General features: G+C 42.8%; 2 protein-coding genes across 3 annotated transcripts; both read right to left on the bottom strand.

Annotated features, from left to right (window-relative positions):
- Nucleotides 1-1,688: 1,688 nt before the first annotated feature.
- LOC139414250 (intraflagellar transport protein 52 homolog) lies at nucleotides 1,689-6,915 on the bottom strand. Of its 2 annotated transcripts, none has more exons than XM_071162150.1 (14): nucleotides 6,874-6,915; nucleotides 6,464-6,607; nucleotides 6,236-6,323; nucleotides 5,865-5,994; nucleotides 5,675-5,750; nucleotides 5,410-5,481; nucleotides 5,021-5,147; nucleotides 4,816-4,899; nucleotides 4,358-4,426; nucleotides 4,121-4,275; nucleotides 3,291-3,378; nucleotides 2,947-3,055; nucleotides 2,688-2,833; nucleotides 1,689-2,574 (listed from the first exon to the last, which is right to left on the bottom strand). In XM_071162150.1, the coding sequence occupies exons 2-14, from the start codon at nucleotides 6,580-6,582 to the stop codon at nucleotides 2,533-2,535; spliced, it is 1,305 nt and encodes a 434-aa protein (XP_071018251.1). In that variant the 5' UTR covers nucleotides 6,583-6,607; nucleotides 6,874-6,915; the 3' UTR covers nucleotides 1,689-2,532. The 2 variants fall into 2 exon arrangements, with proteins under 2 accessions (XP_071018251.1, XP_071018252.1); XM_071162151.1 differs by lacking the exon at nucleotides 6,874-6,915 and adding an exon at nucleotides 6,705-6,751.
- Nucleotides 6,916-12,284: 5,369 nt separating this feature from the next.
- LOC139414248 (serine/threonine-protein kinase Sgk2-like) lies at nucleotides 12,285-15,563 on the bottom strand. Its single transcript, XM_071162149.1, has 10 exons — nucleotides 15,370-15,563; nucleotides 15,160-15,243; nucleotides 14,882-15,013; nucleotides 14,672-14,784; nucleotides 14,434-14,470; nucleotides 14,249-14,335; nucleotides 14,067-14,162; nucleotides 13,759-13,914; nucleotides 12,950-13,039; nucleotides 12,285-12,822 (listed from the first exon to the last, which is right to left on the bottom strand). Exons 1-10 carry the CDS (start codon nucleotides 15,466-15,468, stop codon nucleotides 12,664-12,666), a joined length of 1,053 nt encoding a protein of 350 aa, XP_071018250.1. The 5' UTR covers nucleotides 15,469-15,563; the 3' UTR covers nucleotides 12,285-12,663.
- Between the last annotated feature and the right edge of the window lie 103 nt (nucleotides 15,564-15,666).

The following is a 15,666-nucleotide window of genomic DNA, read 5'->3' as shown; positions in this document are numbered from 1 at the left end:
ATATGATGAACAGAGAGTAGCAGTAGCGTAAAAAGGGGTTGGCGGGACACAATGCATATAGCCCGGTTAGCCAATGTGCGGGAGCACTGGTTGGTCGGGCCAATTGAGGTAGTATGTACATGAATGTAGTTAAAGTCACTATGCATATATAATAAACAGAGAGTAGCAGCAGCTAAAAGAAGGGTTGGGAGGGGGGAGGCACACAATGCAAATAGTCCGGGTAACCATTTGGTTACCTGTTCAGGAGTCTTATGGCTTGGGGGTAAAAACTGTTGAGAAGCCTTTTTGTCCTACACTTGGCACTCCGGTACCGCTTGCCATGCAGTAGTAGAGAGAACAGTCTGTGGCTGGGGTCTTTGACAATTTTTAAGGCCTTCCTCTGACACCGCCTGGTGTAGAGGTCCTAGATGGCAGGCTGCTTTGCCCCAGTGATGTACTGGGCCGTACGCACTACCCTCTGAAGTGCCTTGCGGTCGGAGGCCGAGCAATTGCTGTACCAGGCAGTGATGCAACCGGTCAGGATGCTCTTGATGTTGCAGCTGTAGAACCTTTTGAGGATCTCAAGACCCATGCCAAATCTTTTTAGTTTCCTGAGGGGGAATAGGCTTTGTCGTGCCTTCTTCACGACTGTCTTGGTGTGTTTGGACCATTCCAGTTTGTTGTTGATGTGGATACCAAGGAATTTGAAGCTCTCAACCTGCTCCACTACAGCCCCGTTGATGAGAATGGGGGCGTGCTCGGTGCTCTTTTTCCTGTAGTCCACAATCATCTTAGTCTTGGTTACGTTGAGGGATAGGTTGTTATTCTGGCACCACCCGGCCAGGTCTCTGACCTCCTCCCTCTGCTTAGTCTAATACAGTGAATATACTAAAACATACCAAAAACAATTTAGTCCAACATAAGCTAAATATGTCCATGGTTCTGATGTATGTGTGTTTATATGTGTGCGTTCGTGTAAAAAAATATGTCAACTCGAAACTCCAACGCCATCCTCCTCTCTTTCATGTTAAACGGTCGAGCACTCATACAGTACAAGCTTTTATTTTTTGTTGTCCTAGACTACCTGGCTAAAATGCTTGCTCGCTAGTCTAACTTCCATTCATGAGCAACATTATTTAGTTAACATTAGCCCAACAGCTAACTACATATTGAACTTCCATCCTCGCAGGCCAGGGGCACAATAATGGATGAATTAGAATCGCTGTTATAATAATTGGCCAGTAAGGGTAATTAAGTAAAACCACAAGTTCAAATCCCCATCTCCAACCATTGCTAATTTAGGAAGAGGCCAACTTTAGCTAGCTAGCTACCAAAGGACAACGACAGGCAACAATTCAAGTTGTTTCTGTCAATGACATATGCCCTCAATGCAATTTGATAGGAGTGACGCCAAAATCCAAACTGGCTTCCGTTGACACTTTTTTTTTGGTGGGCCAGGACCATTCAGTTGAGCTTGCTCAACGCTGATTGGCTAATTTTTATGCTTTTTTTTAATACTTTTTTAAAAATCAAGGTTGGCCAAATGCTCCATTCAATGCTACGGGTGGTAACAATGTCATACTCGTTTGGACCAAACAGCATCAGATAGATGGCCTACACGTAGAGAGTCAGAGGGGCGTTGTTTCGCTTTCTCCTGTAAGATACATTCAGCCTCTTGCGAATTGAAAGGAAATTATGAAACACAGAGAGAAGAAAGATACATCATGTTTTTATTGGTGAATTTTTTGGGGGAAGCCTGACTTCCCTTAGCTCCATGAATACACGCCACTGCCCCCTCCCATCATTGCTGTTGGCAGTTGCTTTGTTGGTGAAGTTGCTCATCAACTAGCAGATTAAATACAAGCTGCATAATTAGGCAACCTTTCAATAATTTACCCAAAAACATGGATGAGTAGCTAGCCAGTGCTGGTAAGACTGAGCAAGCCAAAGTGGTCATGTGACAATGCTATACTGAACAATTGAGGTAAGGTTCTCAGGCTCGGTAACTGCTGCTGTGTCTTGGCCAGCAAAAAGTCATTTTGGTGAAAATGGACCACACTTTGGCATGCTATTTCCTAATTAAAAGTGTATATATTTGTTTTATGGCTGGGCAACTAAGACTCCCGTGGTTGTTTAATGGCTGGTATATTGACATGTTCTCTAATTTCACTTTTACAGACAAAGGGACACAAGAAGATGCCAGTCTGAAGAAAATGTATATTTTACAATCTATTATAGTAAATACATTTTTTTTTAATTGATTAAATCAACCATGTATTGAGGAAATGATGGAACACTTTACACAGTAAATGCCAAAATGTGTCATCCTTTACCACAAGTAATCAATCAGATATGGAAAGCCATATACAATATTAATTTCACTTGTCAGATTTAGTACATTAATCTAATCAACTATATAGATTCTGTTGAAAGGCTAGGGAGTTACATTCTTGTAGTTACTGGAAAAACAATATGGATACATCTAGATTGAATGTAGGTATATACAAGCCCATGAAAAATACATCAAATTGCAACCTCATTGGTTGCAATTCCTCAGAACGGGGAAAACCTGGTCTCTGTGTCAAGATCATGTTCCTGTATGGGAGAGATAATTTTAATGACATAAATTACTAATTAATGTCAATCATTGCCTAGATCAACTAACCTTGTGTGCATATAACAAAGGGTCTGATGTTCATATGGCTCACCTGATTGAGCTTCTTGAACTCCACGACCTGGAAGAAGATGTGCTCCAGGATGTGTTTGGCATCCCTCTGATCTTTATCCAACTTCCCCGTCACCCCCAAGATGTCCCCACACTTCCTCACGTAGAACTCTAGATCATCGTCTGTGCCTGCAGGAAGAACAACAACGTCATTAAGTCAAATAAGACCTGGGGTTAACACTGACATTGTCGGAGATCAGCTAACAAAATAGTAGGATGTAGTATGACGGTTCAACACTTACATTTGTTGGAGAGCTGTGCCAAACGCACCTTCTCAGAAGAGAAGGTTTCATCCAGGTCAAAGAGGTCAAGCATGGGGGGAGGCAGATCCCTGAAGGCAGGCGGGAAGACCTGCTCAAAGCAACCCATAGGAGAAAACAGACAGATCTTGGAGGGATGGCAAATTGGTCATTTTCTACAATGATCAAGTGTGTATAGTCGCATCACTAAATCCCAGTCAATAAGCTCGATTTGAATACAATCACTAATGCACATGCCATTCTCAGTTGAGTGTATAGAACCCACACAATGGTTGAGCTAGAGGAGATTGTGTAGAGCTAGTGAGGGGTGCTGAGGGGAAACTTACAGCAGGCTCCAGCTGTGGAAGGGGAGTCTCAAACTGAGGTGTGATCAGCTGGAGAGGCTCGTGTTTGACATTCATCTGCTTGTAGGAACTGCAGGAGGACAAGTCAAACACATTGTCAACAAACATACCGTAAGATCAAGGACCTCAGCCACCCGAGTCACGACCTGTTCACCCCGCTACCATCTAGAAAGCAGAGACAGTACAGGTGAATCAAAGTTGGGGCAGAGACACTGAAAAACAGCTTCTATCTCCAGGACATCAGACTGTTAAATAGTCACCACTAGCCGTCCTCCGCCCATTACCCTAAACTTAGTTACTGTTACTTGCCGGCTACCACCCGGGTACTCAACCCTGCACCTTAAAGACTGCTGGCCTATGTACATAGTAATTGAACACTGGTTACTATAATAATGTTTACATACTGTTTCACCCACTTCTTACGTATCTACTGTATTCCAGTCAAGGCTCATCGTATTTAACTACTGCTGTACATACCTTTTCTATTCATCTACTGTCTATACACACCATCATATACATTTCTATTCCGGACTCTGACATTGCTCGTTCTGATATTTCTTAATTCCTTTATTTTATTTTTGGATGTGTGTGTATTATTAGGTATTACTGCACTGTTGGAGCTACAAACATTAGCATTTTCCTGCACCTGTGATAACATCTGTAAATGATGTGTACATTACCAATACAATTTTATTTTATTTATGATTTAAACATGCAGGCATGGAAGACAAAACAGCCTGTACCCACTTCCACTATGGCCTACTGTAGTGAAAACTGATGTCTCCAATTTATAAAGCAGTATGTGTTCTCACCTGATGACTTGGGGCAACGTGTTTGTTGATAGTTTAAGTAGAGACATGTCAAACAGGGAGGTAAAGTCTCTTGGATTTTCCTCTCCCTCTTGCAAGCATACTCGCAGTCGCTCAGACAGGCAGCCTGTGTCTGGCAGCATGGTGTAATCTGTGATCTGAGCCAAACAGAACGTGAAGTGTCACTTCTAGGACTCAAAGGTAAAACTGCAGATCCTAAAACATGCCTTGGCTTCTCACCTCGGGGTCCTCTGCATCTATCTGGTTCAGAATAATGTTATCACCCATGAGCCACTGGAAAACGACATCCTGTATAACAAAAAGAGAAAGGGCACATTACAACTGAATGGAGTAAGTAGGGGATCACCAACCATTACCATTGCAGTGCTATATGGATCACACTCTCACAACTATTCTTGTGTTACTGTGAAGACGTTAACAAGCCTCCCATCAGGAAGTCGTCAAATACCCTTTTCACACAACTGAGCTGAGCAAAGATATGCACAGCCATGCTGTACTGCCCTGGCCTGTTTATGCACCCATCATAGTTGCTGGAACCATTCTGGAAAGGACAAAAATCTCTAAACCAACACATTGCAGTTGGGTTGGCATGATCGTGTGAAAAGGGTAAAAGAGCCTACATTATTGGCTCTCAAACGTGACAAATCTGAGTGTTTATAGACAGACACTCCACTCACCATTATTTTACTGTTCTCCTCTTTGTCCAGGTACTGGTCACTGAACATGTGACAGGACCCCATCACTGCCAGTTTGCCTGCCTCCTAAATTACAAAAAAAATAACAATTGACACAACTAGTAAATAACTGACATACTGTATCTTTGAAAAACAACGCATGATCATGTTGTATTGTGTTGGCAGGAGGTCAACGGGAGCTCCTCACCTTGACCTGATAGAAGGCGAGGACAGGCCTGTTGAGGGGGAAGCAGACGGACCCAGTGGAGAGAACAGCCACAGCAGGCTTCATCACGCTCAGTGTCGCTCCATACGGGTACACAAATGTGAGGGCCCTGTTCAAGTACACATTAAGAATAGAGGTTGAATTTTTTTACCAGGGGGGCACTGGACAAGCCAAACTGCAATCACTGTTTCACTCATTGGTTTACTTGTTTAACAAGGGCCAACCGCTTTTGGCAAATCTGCCTGTTTGTTTATGTTTGGCATATGATATGATTAAACATGAAATTGGGATAATATTTCTGTTGTCTGGTGAGTGTTGACAGTTATAAACATACACTTGGCAATGATGACATGAAAACCGAGAAGACCTACTGTGCATTGTTCCCGACACTTTCATCTTCGATGATCCCTGTCACCACTTTGCCTGCAGCCCGACTGATCTCTCTAAAGGATTAAAAGCGAGATGCTTGTACAGTAGCGCAACAATGCATGTGTCTCATAGCTTGTGAAAGTATCAACCCCATTATCCTTTTCTGCTACATTTACTTAATTGGCATTGACAAGAAAGCAATGATAAAAGCACTATTACTTTGGGACACACCAAATATCCAAATGTCTAAATGGTTAATCAACTAACCTGTTCAGAACACCATTGGACACAAGTGCTTCTTTTGGATGGAAATACTTGTAGTAAACATTCCTCACGACAGCATCTACAGTAAAACAGAGAATGAAGACAAAACACTCATCATCAATAAAACTCTGACAGTGAAATATCTGGATGACCACAATCGGAGTCACAAGGTCTATTCTCATATGATCCTCACCATTGTTGACCATTATCCCAAACTCCTCAAGGAGGAAGTTGATATTGGTGTCATACTTCATCTCCCCTCCTTCACCCAGCATCACAAGGACATCTCCTCCCCCATCCAGGTACTGCTTCAGGACCTCCAACTGAACAAGAGAGGGCGAATCAATGTCTGACTCAAAACATAAAGCAACCAACATACAGTGTTTAGGTTGGCAGAAAAATGTTCTATATTAGTGGAATGTGTTGCTGCAGAATTGCAATGCAGGGACACATCAAACTTTGATATGAAACTAAAATCTATTCTTTGAATATCCTGATTACTCTGCCCAAAACTCCATCCAAATGGCATGTCATTTGACCTCCTACAACTGACCAGCAACACACCTCAGCTGCAGTGAACTTTTCCCTGGGGCCAGCAGTAATCCACAACTTCACACCATTCAACTTCTCCAAGGAGAGCTCCTCTTTCATGCTGTGCAGGAACAAACATAAAACCACATATATGAGTAAGTAACCTTATTATGATGACAAATACGTGACTACAATGCATTGTTCTTATGTAGTTACAGCAAACAATATAGTCAGCTAACTAACTTCCTAACGTTAACTTACCTCTGAATCTTCCATTGTGCCCTGAGTCTCTTCTGCAGGGACTTGTAACCATTGTTGGCAGTGAACAGTTCTCTCTTGGATGCGTTAAAAACAACACTGCTGCGCTGCTCCTTCTCCATTGTATGTTAACTTCTATTTAAAGACCTGTGACAAACACGTTGTTACATTATTGCATTGCGTAGCTATATGATGATCTACTCAACGTTCGCTAGCTAGCAGCTAAGTTAGCTAGCTAACTTACACAAATCGTCACTAGCGAGCAAAGTGTTGAAGGACCAATAATTTGCTGTTTCTTTGTATATTTGAACAAAGTAGCTAAATCCCTAATGCATCTTAAAATATTAATGGATTTCTATTTTTTTAAAAGGATAATAATCGTTGTAAGTGAAGTTAGCTGGCTAGTTAAATACCTCAAGAAACCATCTTCCAGTGGAAAATGGTGCATTGTGGGTACAAAACTGATCCACAAGAGTAACCATGGGCGCTACATGCATAGCAACAGAAGAAGGGATCACAGACACAGGTTCTCTCTTCCCCGCGGATACTGCCCAAACTGTAGCAATACATACTCCACGGTCTCTTTTTTTCTGGCAATAATCACGCTTTCCTATCACATTTAAAGTCTTATTTAACCGGCTGTGTCCCATCTTTCCACCGAGTTGGGCATCTCTTCTTCATTTTATTGGCAAATCGCAACCAACTGACAGGTGCATACACATCCACCTGGAGTGTGAGGTCAGTCACGACCTATCTATATCACTATATTCTCTTAACTAACCCTGAATTTCTAATAAAATAAAATAATTCCCTACAAACCTGGCTACTCCCATCACCACCACCCAAAATATCACCCACTCCCCTATCCCGTCCAACCTCTCTGACCCTGTCAAACGACCTCTCCCGTTCAACATACATTCCACAAAATAATATATGTTCAACTGTTTCCTCTACCATACAGCCATTACACCTTCCAGTACCATGTTTCCCTATCAATTTCAAAGAGTTATTCAACCCTGTATGCCCTAGCATAACTTCCTTCCATTATATGACACTATCTCCCGTACAGATTTCCTTGTACTATAAAAATGTCTGCCTTTACAACTTTCATCCCAGGGTCTCTGCCAGCAATCTAACCCATTTTTCAGAATCAATGTTTTAATTTCCCCTCTACCAAACTGCACCTGTATATCCACAATATTATTTTTCACAGCTTTTTTTTGCTATTATATCTACTATATAATTTCCATAAATTCCTGTATGAGCTGGAATCCAACAAAACTGAATTTAAATACAATTTCTTTGTAAGCCCAACAACAGCATCATATATATATATATATATATATACACAAAAAAATAAAGGGAACACTTAAACAACACAATGTAACTCCAAGTCAATCACACTTCTGTGAAATCAAGCTGTCCACTTAGGAAGCAACACGGATTGACAATACATTTCACATGCTGTTGTGCAAATGGAATAGACAACAGGTGGAAATTATAGGCAATTAGCAAGACACCCCGAATAAAGGAGTTGTTCTGCAGGTGGTGACCACAGACCACTTCTCAGTTCCTATGCTTCCTGGCTGATGTTTTGGTCACTTTTGAATGCTGGCAGTGCTTTCACTCTAGTGGTAGCATGAGACGGAGTCTACAACCCACACAAGTGGCTCAGGTAGGGCAGCTCCAGGATGGCACATCAATGCGAGCTGTGGCAAGAAGGTTTGCTGTGTCTGTCATCGTAGTGTCCAGAGCATGGAGGCGCTACCAGGAGACAGGCCAGTACATCAGGAGACGTGGAGGAGGCCGTAGGAGTGCAACAACCCAGCAGCAGGACCGCTACCTCCGCCTTTGTGCAAGGAGGAGCAGGAGGAGCACTGCCAGAGCCCTGCAAAATGACCTCCAGCAGGCCACAAATGTGCATGTGTCTGCTCAAATGGTCAGAAACAGACTTCATGAGGGTGGTATGAGGGCCCGACGTCCACAGGTGGGGGTTGTGCTTACAGCCCAACACCGTGCAGGACGTTTGGCATTTGCCAGAGAACACCAAGATTGACAAATTCGTCACTGGCGCCCTGTGCTATTCACAGATGAAAGCAGGTTCACACTGAGCACGTGACAGACATGACAGTCTGGAGACGCCGTGGAGAACGTTCTGCTGCCTGTAACATCCTCCAGAATGACCGGTTTGGCGGTGGGTCAGTCATGGTGTGGGGTGGCATTTCTTTGGGGGGCCGCACAGCCCTCCATGTGCCCGCCAGAGGTAGCCTGACTGCCATTAGGTACCGAGATGAGATCCTCAGACCCCTTGTGAGACCATATGCTGGTGCGGTTGGCCCTGGGTTCCTACTAATGCAAGACAATGCTAGACCTCATGTGGCTGGAGTGTGTCAGCAGTTCCTGCAAGAGGAAGGCATTGATGCTATGGACTGGCCTGCCCGTTCCCCAGACCTGAATCCATTTGAGCACATCTGGGACATCATGTCTCGCTCCATCCACCAACGCCACGTTGCACCACAGACTGTCCAGGTCTGGGAGGAGATCCCTCAGGAGACCATCCGCCACCTCATCAGGAGCATGCCCAGGCGTTGTAGGGAGGTCATACAGGCACGTGTAGGCCACACACACTTCTGAGCCTCATTTTGACTTGTTTTAAGGACATTACATCAAAGTTGGATCAGCCTGTAATGTGGTTTTCCACTTTAATTTTGAGTGTGACTCCAAATCCAGACCTCCATGGGTTGATAAATTTGATTTCCATTGATAATTTTTGTGTGATTTTGTTGTCAGCACATTCAACTATGTAAAGAAAAAAGTATTTAATAAGAATATTTCATTCATTCAGATCTAGGATGTGTTATTTTAATGTTCCCTTTATTTTTTTGAGCAGTGTATATTACCACCTTTTTCTCCCCAATTTCATGATTATCCAATTGCGATCCATTTACGATCTTGTCCCATCACTGCAACTCCCCAACCTTGCTCGGGAGAGGCGAAGGTCAAGTCATGCGTCCTCCGAAAACATGACCCGCCAAACTACGGTTCTTAACACCCGCCCACTCAACCCGGAAGCCAGCTGCATCAATGTGGAGGAGGGAACACTGTTCAACTGACGACTGAAGTCAGCCTGCAGGCGCTCTGGACCACCACAAGAAGTTGCTAGAGTGCAATGAGCCCATTAAAGCCCCCGCCCCCCTGGCCAAACCCTCCCCTAACCCGGACTACGCTGGGCCAATTGTACGCTTCCCTATGGGACTCCCGGTCACGGCCGGTTGTGACACAGCCTGAGATCGAACCCGGGTCTGTAATGACGCCTCATGCAGTGCCTTAGACTGCTGCACCACTCGGGAGTCTAGCATCGTTATTTCTAAGCATAAATCCTCACGTTCTGACTTTCCAGATCGTAAACTACACAAAACTGATGCAGAGTCCCAACATATTACTACTCCTCTTGGTTGCACCTCCTCTACCCATTGGAATCCAACAATTATCGCAGCCATTTCTGTTGAATATACAGATAAATCATGTGTTAGTGTCTTGCATAGATTAACATCGAACTCAGGAATAAACACACCTGTTCCTGTCTTCCCATACATGGCATCCTTTGAACCATCTACAAGACAAGAATAAAACTGATTAATAATATATTGATCCACTATTGTTTCTACGTTACCTTCTTCACACCACTGTTTATTTTTCTTCGATCAGGCTAAGAACAACATGTGGTCTTGTATAAAACCACACCTCTTCCTCTCTGTCAGCAGTCAGTCTGTAACATCAGCCAGGAAAGGAAGCCAGCTCATGTCGTGTTCAAATCAACTTGAAACTCAGAAGTCTCTGACTTCAGTGCGTTCAAGACAACTGGGAATTTGGGAAAAATCGCTTTGAACGGTCATCCAACTCGAAATTCCAACCCAGGAATTCGGGAACTTACTGACCTGAAGATCACTGACGTCATAATTTGAGTTCCCAGTTGTCTTGAAAGCACCAGTATCCTAATCCACCAGGTACATTCATGTCAGGGGAGAACAACTCATTGTCAGGGGAGAAAACAGAAAACAGGATCCCCCATTATAGTGGAGGGGGAAATGGCAATCTTCATGATCAAGCTTTGAGTAAATAAATACACATTTCGAAGACAATCATAGTACCAATAATTGCTAATATTACACCCGATGTATATCCTGCTATTGCTGTCCCAGTCAAGTGGTAGTCCACACAAGCACACAGAACGGGATCGCCAAGTGCTGAAGCACGTAAATATTGTCTGTCCTCAGTTGCAACACTCACTATCGAGTTCCAAACTGCCTCTGTAAGCAACATCAGCACAATAACTGTTTGTCAGGAGCTTCATGAAATGGTTTTCCATGGCCGAGCAGCGACACACAAGCCTAAGATCACCATTTGCAATGCCAAGCGTTGGCTGGAGTGGTGTAAAGCTCTCCGCCATTGGACTCTGGAGCAGTGGAAACACGTTCCCTGGAGCAATGAATCCCGCTTCACTATCTGGCAAGTCGACTGACGAATCTGGGTTTGGCAGATGCCAGGAGAACACTACCTGCCCGAATGCATAGTGCCAACTTTGGTGGAGGAGGAATAATAGTCTGTGGCTGTTTTTCATGGTTCCGGCTAGGCCCATTAGATTCAGTGAAGGGAAATCTTAACGCTACAGCATACAATGACATTCTAGATGATTCTGTGCTTCCAACTTTGTGGCAGCAGTTTGGGGAAGGCCCTTTCCTGTTTCAGAATGACAATGGCCTTGTGCACAAAGCGAAGTCCATACAGAAATGGTTTGTAGAGATCGGTGTGTAAAAACTTGACTGGCCTGCACAGAGCCCTGACCTCAACCCCATCGAACACCTTTGGGATGAATTAGAACTTCAACTGCAAGTCAGGCCTAATCGCACAACATTAAAATCATCCAACCTCATTAAATCTGAATGGAAGCAAGTCCCCGCAGCAATGTTCCAACATCTAGTGGAAAACCTTCCAAGAAGGGTGGAAACTGTTTATAGCAGGAAAGGGGGGACCAACTCCATATTAATGCCTATAATTTTAGAATGAGATGTTCGACGAGCAGGTCCACATACTTTTGGTCATGTAGTGTATTTGCAACTGCTCGGATAAAAAAAATCTTGGTCGAGCAACAGCCTATTGACCTAACAATAGACCAGTCGACTAAATGGGGTCAGCCCTAAATGTAACAATCATTTATTGTTGCCATTGGTGCATTTCTTACAAATAACCTGTCGATCCGTCTTTAAAGCCAATGGGACTGTCATCAAAGGCTTTTAGCTCTTGCTTTTTTACTCATTGTATTGATGAATTTCATCATCGACAATACTTCGCAAACTCAATGTGCAATCAAATGTTATATGAATGCTTCCTTCCAGGGAAACCGAGGTCTGTCCTCAGCTAGGGGCTCACGTGGATTTATGCCAAGCTTTGAAACTTTGTAAAATCTTAGAATTTGTTGCATGTTGCGTTATATTTTTGTTCAGCATAGCCTAATAAAATAATCCCCATAAAAATCTGCCAGTTCTGCAAGTGATATTAATTTCTTTTTTTCATTGGATGCATCTCAATCCACCACATCGGCCTATGTAACAATTCCGCATCTGTGGTGAAAGGTGGCAGAGCTAGAACGGTGTCAGACCATGAAACATCCTGAAAATCAGTCTTCTCACAAAGTTGTCTGTAGTGTTCAAACAGTTTAGCCTAAATGTAGTTAAATTACTTAAAACATTTTTTATCATATATATTTTGTGCTACAAAAATATCCCGGTTTTTCATTTCCAAAATCTGGTCACCTCATTCAATGTTTATTTCTGAGGCTACCATATACATATTGAAGTATACAGATTTTCAATGATTTTCTTGAGATATGCATGGTAAACCCACAAATAACTGAACCAAATATTTATTATAACATCCAAACTGATGCCACATGTTAACAATTAACTCCCCATTCATATATTTCAGGGAATGATTTATCTATCATTGCCTTGAAAGTCCTAACCTATTTGCAATTTTTTTCTTTATTTGCATTGTTCATTTCTGCATGAGATACAATAATAGTTTTACAAATACAATTACAAAGTAATCGAAGAGCCAATGCATTAGGTGTGCATTTTAACAAAGTGGGCGGGAGAAGTTTGGTTATTTTGGGTGGCAGCAATGTAGAATCTGAATGTCCTACACTAGAGGAAGTTGTCATCACTGGAGACATAGGAGAAGCCAGTGAAAGCATTTGGGCTGCTGGTTGATAAGTTGGAGAATTCAGGGGTAACCCCCACAGAGCCTGACACCATCTCTTTGGTGAACTCTGGATCAATATGCTGCATGTCTGCTGGGCCTTTCTGTTGGGACAAAAGGTTTAGCACAGTAGAAAACACTGAATGAATGTCATATTAATTGTGTATGTATGTTAAGGATCGAAATTCGACGAAAAACAATACTGAAATCAAATTTGTTTTACACACTTACCACGTTGGGGTTGTACGGAGGTTTGATTCTCCGATGGTAAAGGTCATCCCAGTTTATCGGCGAGAAAAAAGTATGGTTTTTAACTTCGAGCTGCATGTGAAAGACAAAAAGATTTTCAAGGCTCAATGCAGCCGTTTTTATCTTGATATCATATCATTTTCTGGGTAACAATTAAGTACCTTTCTGTCATCGTTTTCCTTTCAATTTGTAAAAAATAAACAAAAAATATTTCTCAAGCAACAATTTTGCTTGGACTGTCTGGGGGTGGTCTGAGTGAGGGGCCTAGTTGGAGGGGCCTAATTGGAAGGATATGTAACCTGAAAACTAGCTGTTATTGGCAGGGAGGTTTGAAACTCTCTTTGTTATTCGTCTATTAACTTATACTGCCTGCCAGGCATGTGGACTGTGGTTTATGAGTCAACCCACGTATCACTATCAGAGGACACCTGGACCACCTATTGAGATGTGCCTTTTGTTAAAGATGCAATCCTGTATTTTAAGGGCTTACAAACATTTGCTTTTGCAGGATGTAACATATCATATGAAATTGATGATGTGGTACACAATTGTGCCCAAGTTCCGGGGACCTGTTTTGCCTCGCTGGCACTACTTTCAAAACTACTGGCTGAAGTTATACAAAAGCTCTGGAGCATCCCTTTAAGTAAATCAGATGATAAATGAGGTTCTAGTCATTCTAGAGTGGGCCTGTGTGTATGTGTCTGCACGTGCGTTAACTCTAGGAAAGAGAGAGAAAGTAGACTGTCTGGTGAGGACATCCTCATCCTGCGTATTGTGACAAGTTCACTCACAAAGTCTGCGATAGCACCCAGCCTGCGATGCTGGTCTTTCTGTAGGAGGCCCATCAGCAGGTCACACGCAACAGAGCTGGTCCCTTCTGGCACACTCAAAGGCCTGTGGAGGATGTTGTCATACATCTCAGACATATCCTGGCTATAGAAGGGGGGCTGGAAGGAACAGAGGACAAAATGAGTTGATACTCACAATGAGGTGTGGCCGACTTGGTTTGGAAAATGATAAATACATTACTATAGTACGCAGAACCATAATTCATTACAGCAAAGTGCACGTGAATAGGCCTTTCAGAGGGTATGCTCACCAGCCCATATATCATCTCATAAAGTACAGTTCCCAGACACCACCAGTCTACCGTGTGGTCATAGGGCTGCTGTTTCAACACCTCCGGAGCCAAATACTACAGAGCAAAAGGCGGTGTCAGTGGCTACAGTGACTAAGTGAAATGGGGGGACTGTAGGATATACAATAGAAATCAAAACTTACCTCTGGGGTTCCACAGAAAGTGGAGGTGGTGGACTCCGGGTCTATCCCCTCTTTACACAAGCCAAAGTCAGTCAACACAACATGGCCCTGGAGAAGGTCCAAATCAAAACATCAGGGTGACCTTGTCCAACCCACGGAGAACTAATATAACGATAGTCATGAATTCATGATATGCATACACTTACCTCGGAGTCTAGCAGCACATTTTCAGGCTTCAAGTCTCTAGAACAGAGAAAATGGTGTGTTTTAAAAAAAAAACAGAGAACCTTCTGTACAGCCTAAAGGCACTGCTGACAGAATGACCTTCCACAGAGGGAGCATAGGAAACCAGCAGAGAACATGTGGGTTTACTGTGAATGACCTGTGAATGCTGTTAAGTGGGTGAGACTTAGTTGTCAACATTGTTGAGAGGGTGTGACTGACCTGTAAACAATGTTGTGCGAGTGTAAGTAGCCGACGGCACTGGCCAACTCAGCCGTGTAGAAGCGAGCCCTTGGCTCTGAGAAGCAGTGCTCTCTCTGAAGGTGATAGAAAAGCTACAGTAGAATATCAAAAGTAGAAGAAAATTAAATATTTCTTTTCTCTCTTGTACAAAATCAAAAAAAGAGCCTATGTCTTTACTCCATACATTACCTCTCCTCCATTGACGTAATCCATGACAAAGTAGAGCTTCTCTGGGGTCTGGAACGAGTAGTGGAGCCCCACCAGGAAGGGATGTTTCATACTCTTGAGCAGCACATTCCTCTCTGCCATGATGTTCTTTTGCTTCACATGGAAGAATCCAGCGGCAAATAAATACAGCAATTGTGAATCATTATTGTTAAACCCACTCCTACCGACAGCATGTTTTGTATCTTTCAAAAAAAAAATCTACTGTTATATTTGGAATTATGTGAAACTCTGCGTGGAACCTCTTTTTTCCTCAGTATGATTTTTTTCTGCAGCACTTTCACAGCATAGAACTTGTTGTCGGATTTCAGTTTGGCAAGAAGAACCTGGGGACACGACAACATTGATTAATAATAAGGTAATAACACAAAGTAAAGTATATACATTGTTGGTTAAACACCAACAGCATTTTTTTTTGTCAATTTAGAGAACACTGCCAAAGATGGCCATACTTTCCCAAATGTTCCTTTCCCAATTATAGCCAGGATTTCAAAGTCTGATGGCTTGGCACTAAAACGTAAGAGGGAATGGTGTGGGAGAAAGAGGGACATGGCTTTAGTAGCAAACTGTACAATAGTATACAGTGTGTCTTTAGATTTTAAAATGTATAGGCAAGGCTTTGCTGGTATCTCTTTGTAATGTGGAAAGCCTTTCCATGTCACCCCCAGATATCACCAATACCAGTGTAGTTGCCAAAATAGTGACACATCCTCAGGGTTCTGTCAACAAGTTAAATCATGTCAATAACA

Source organism: Oncorhynchus clarkii, chromosome 7 (assembly GCF_045791955.1).
Source record: "Oncorhynchus clarkii lewisi isolate Uvic-CL-2024 chromosome 7, UVic_Ocla_1.0, whole genome shotgun sequence".
Classification (NCBI taxonomy): Eukaryota; Metazoa; Chordata; class Actinopteri; order Salmoniformes; family Salmonidae; genus Oncorhynchus; species Oncorhynchus clarkii.
Note: the sequence above shows the minus strand (reverse complement) of the source record. Positions and strands in the feature narration are given on the sequence as shown.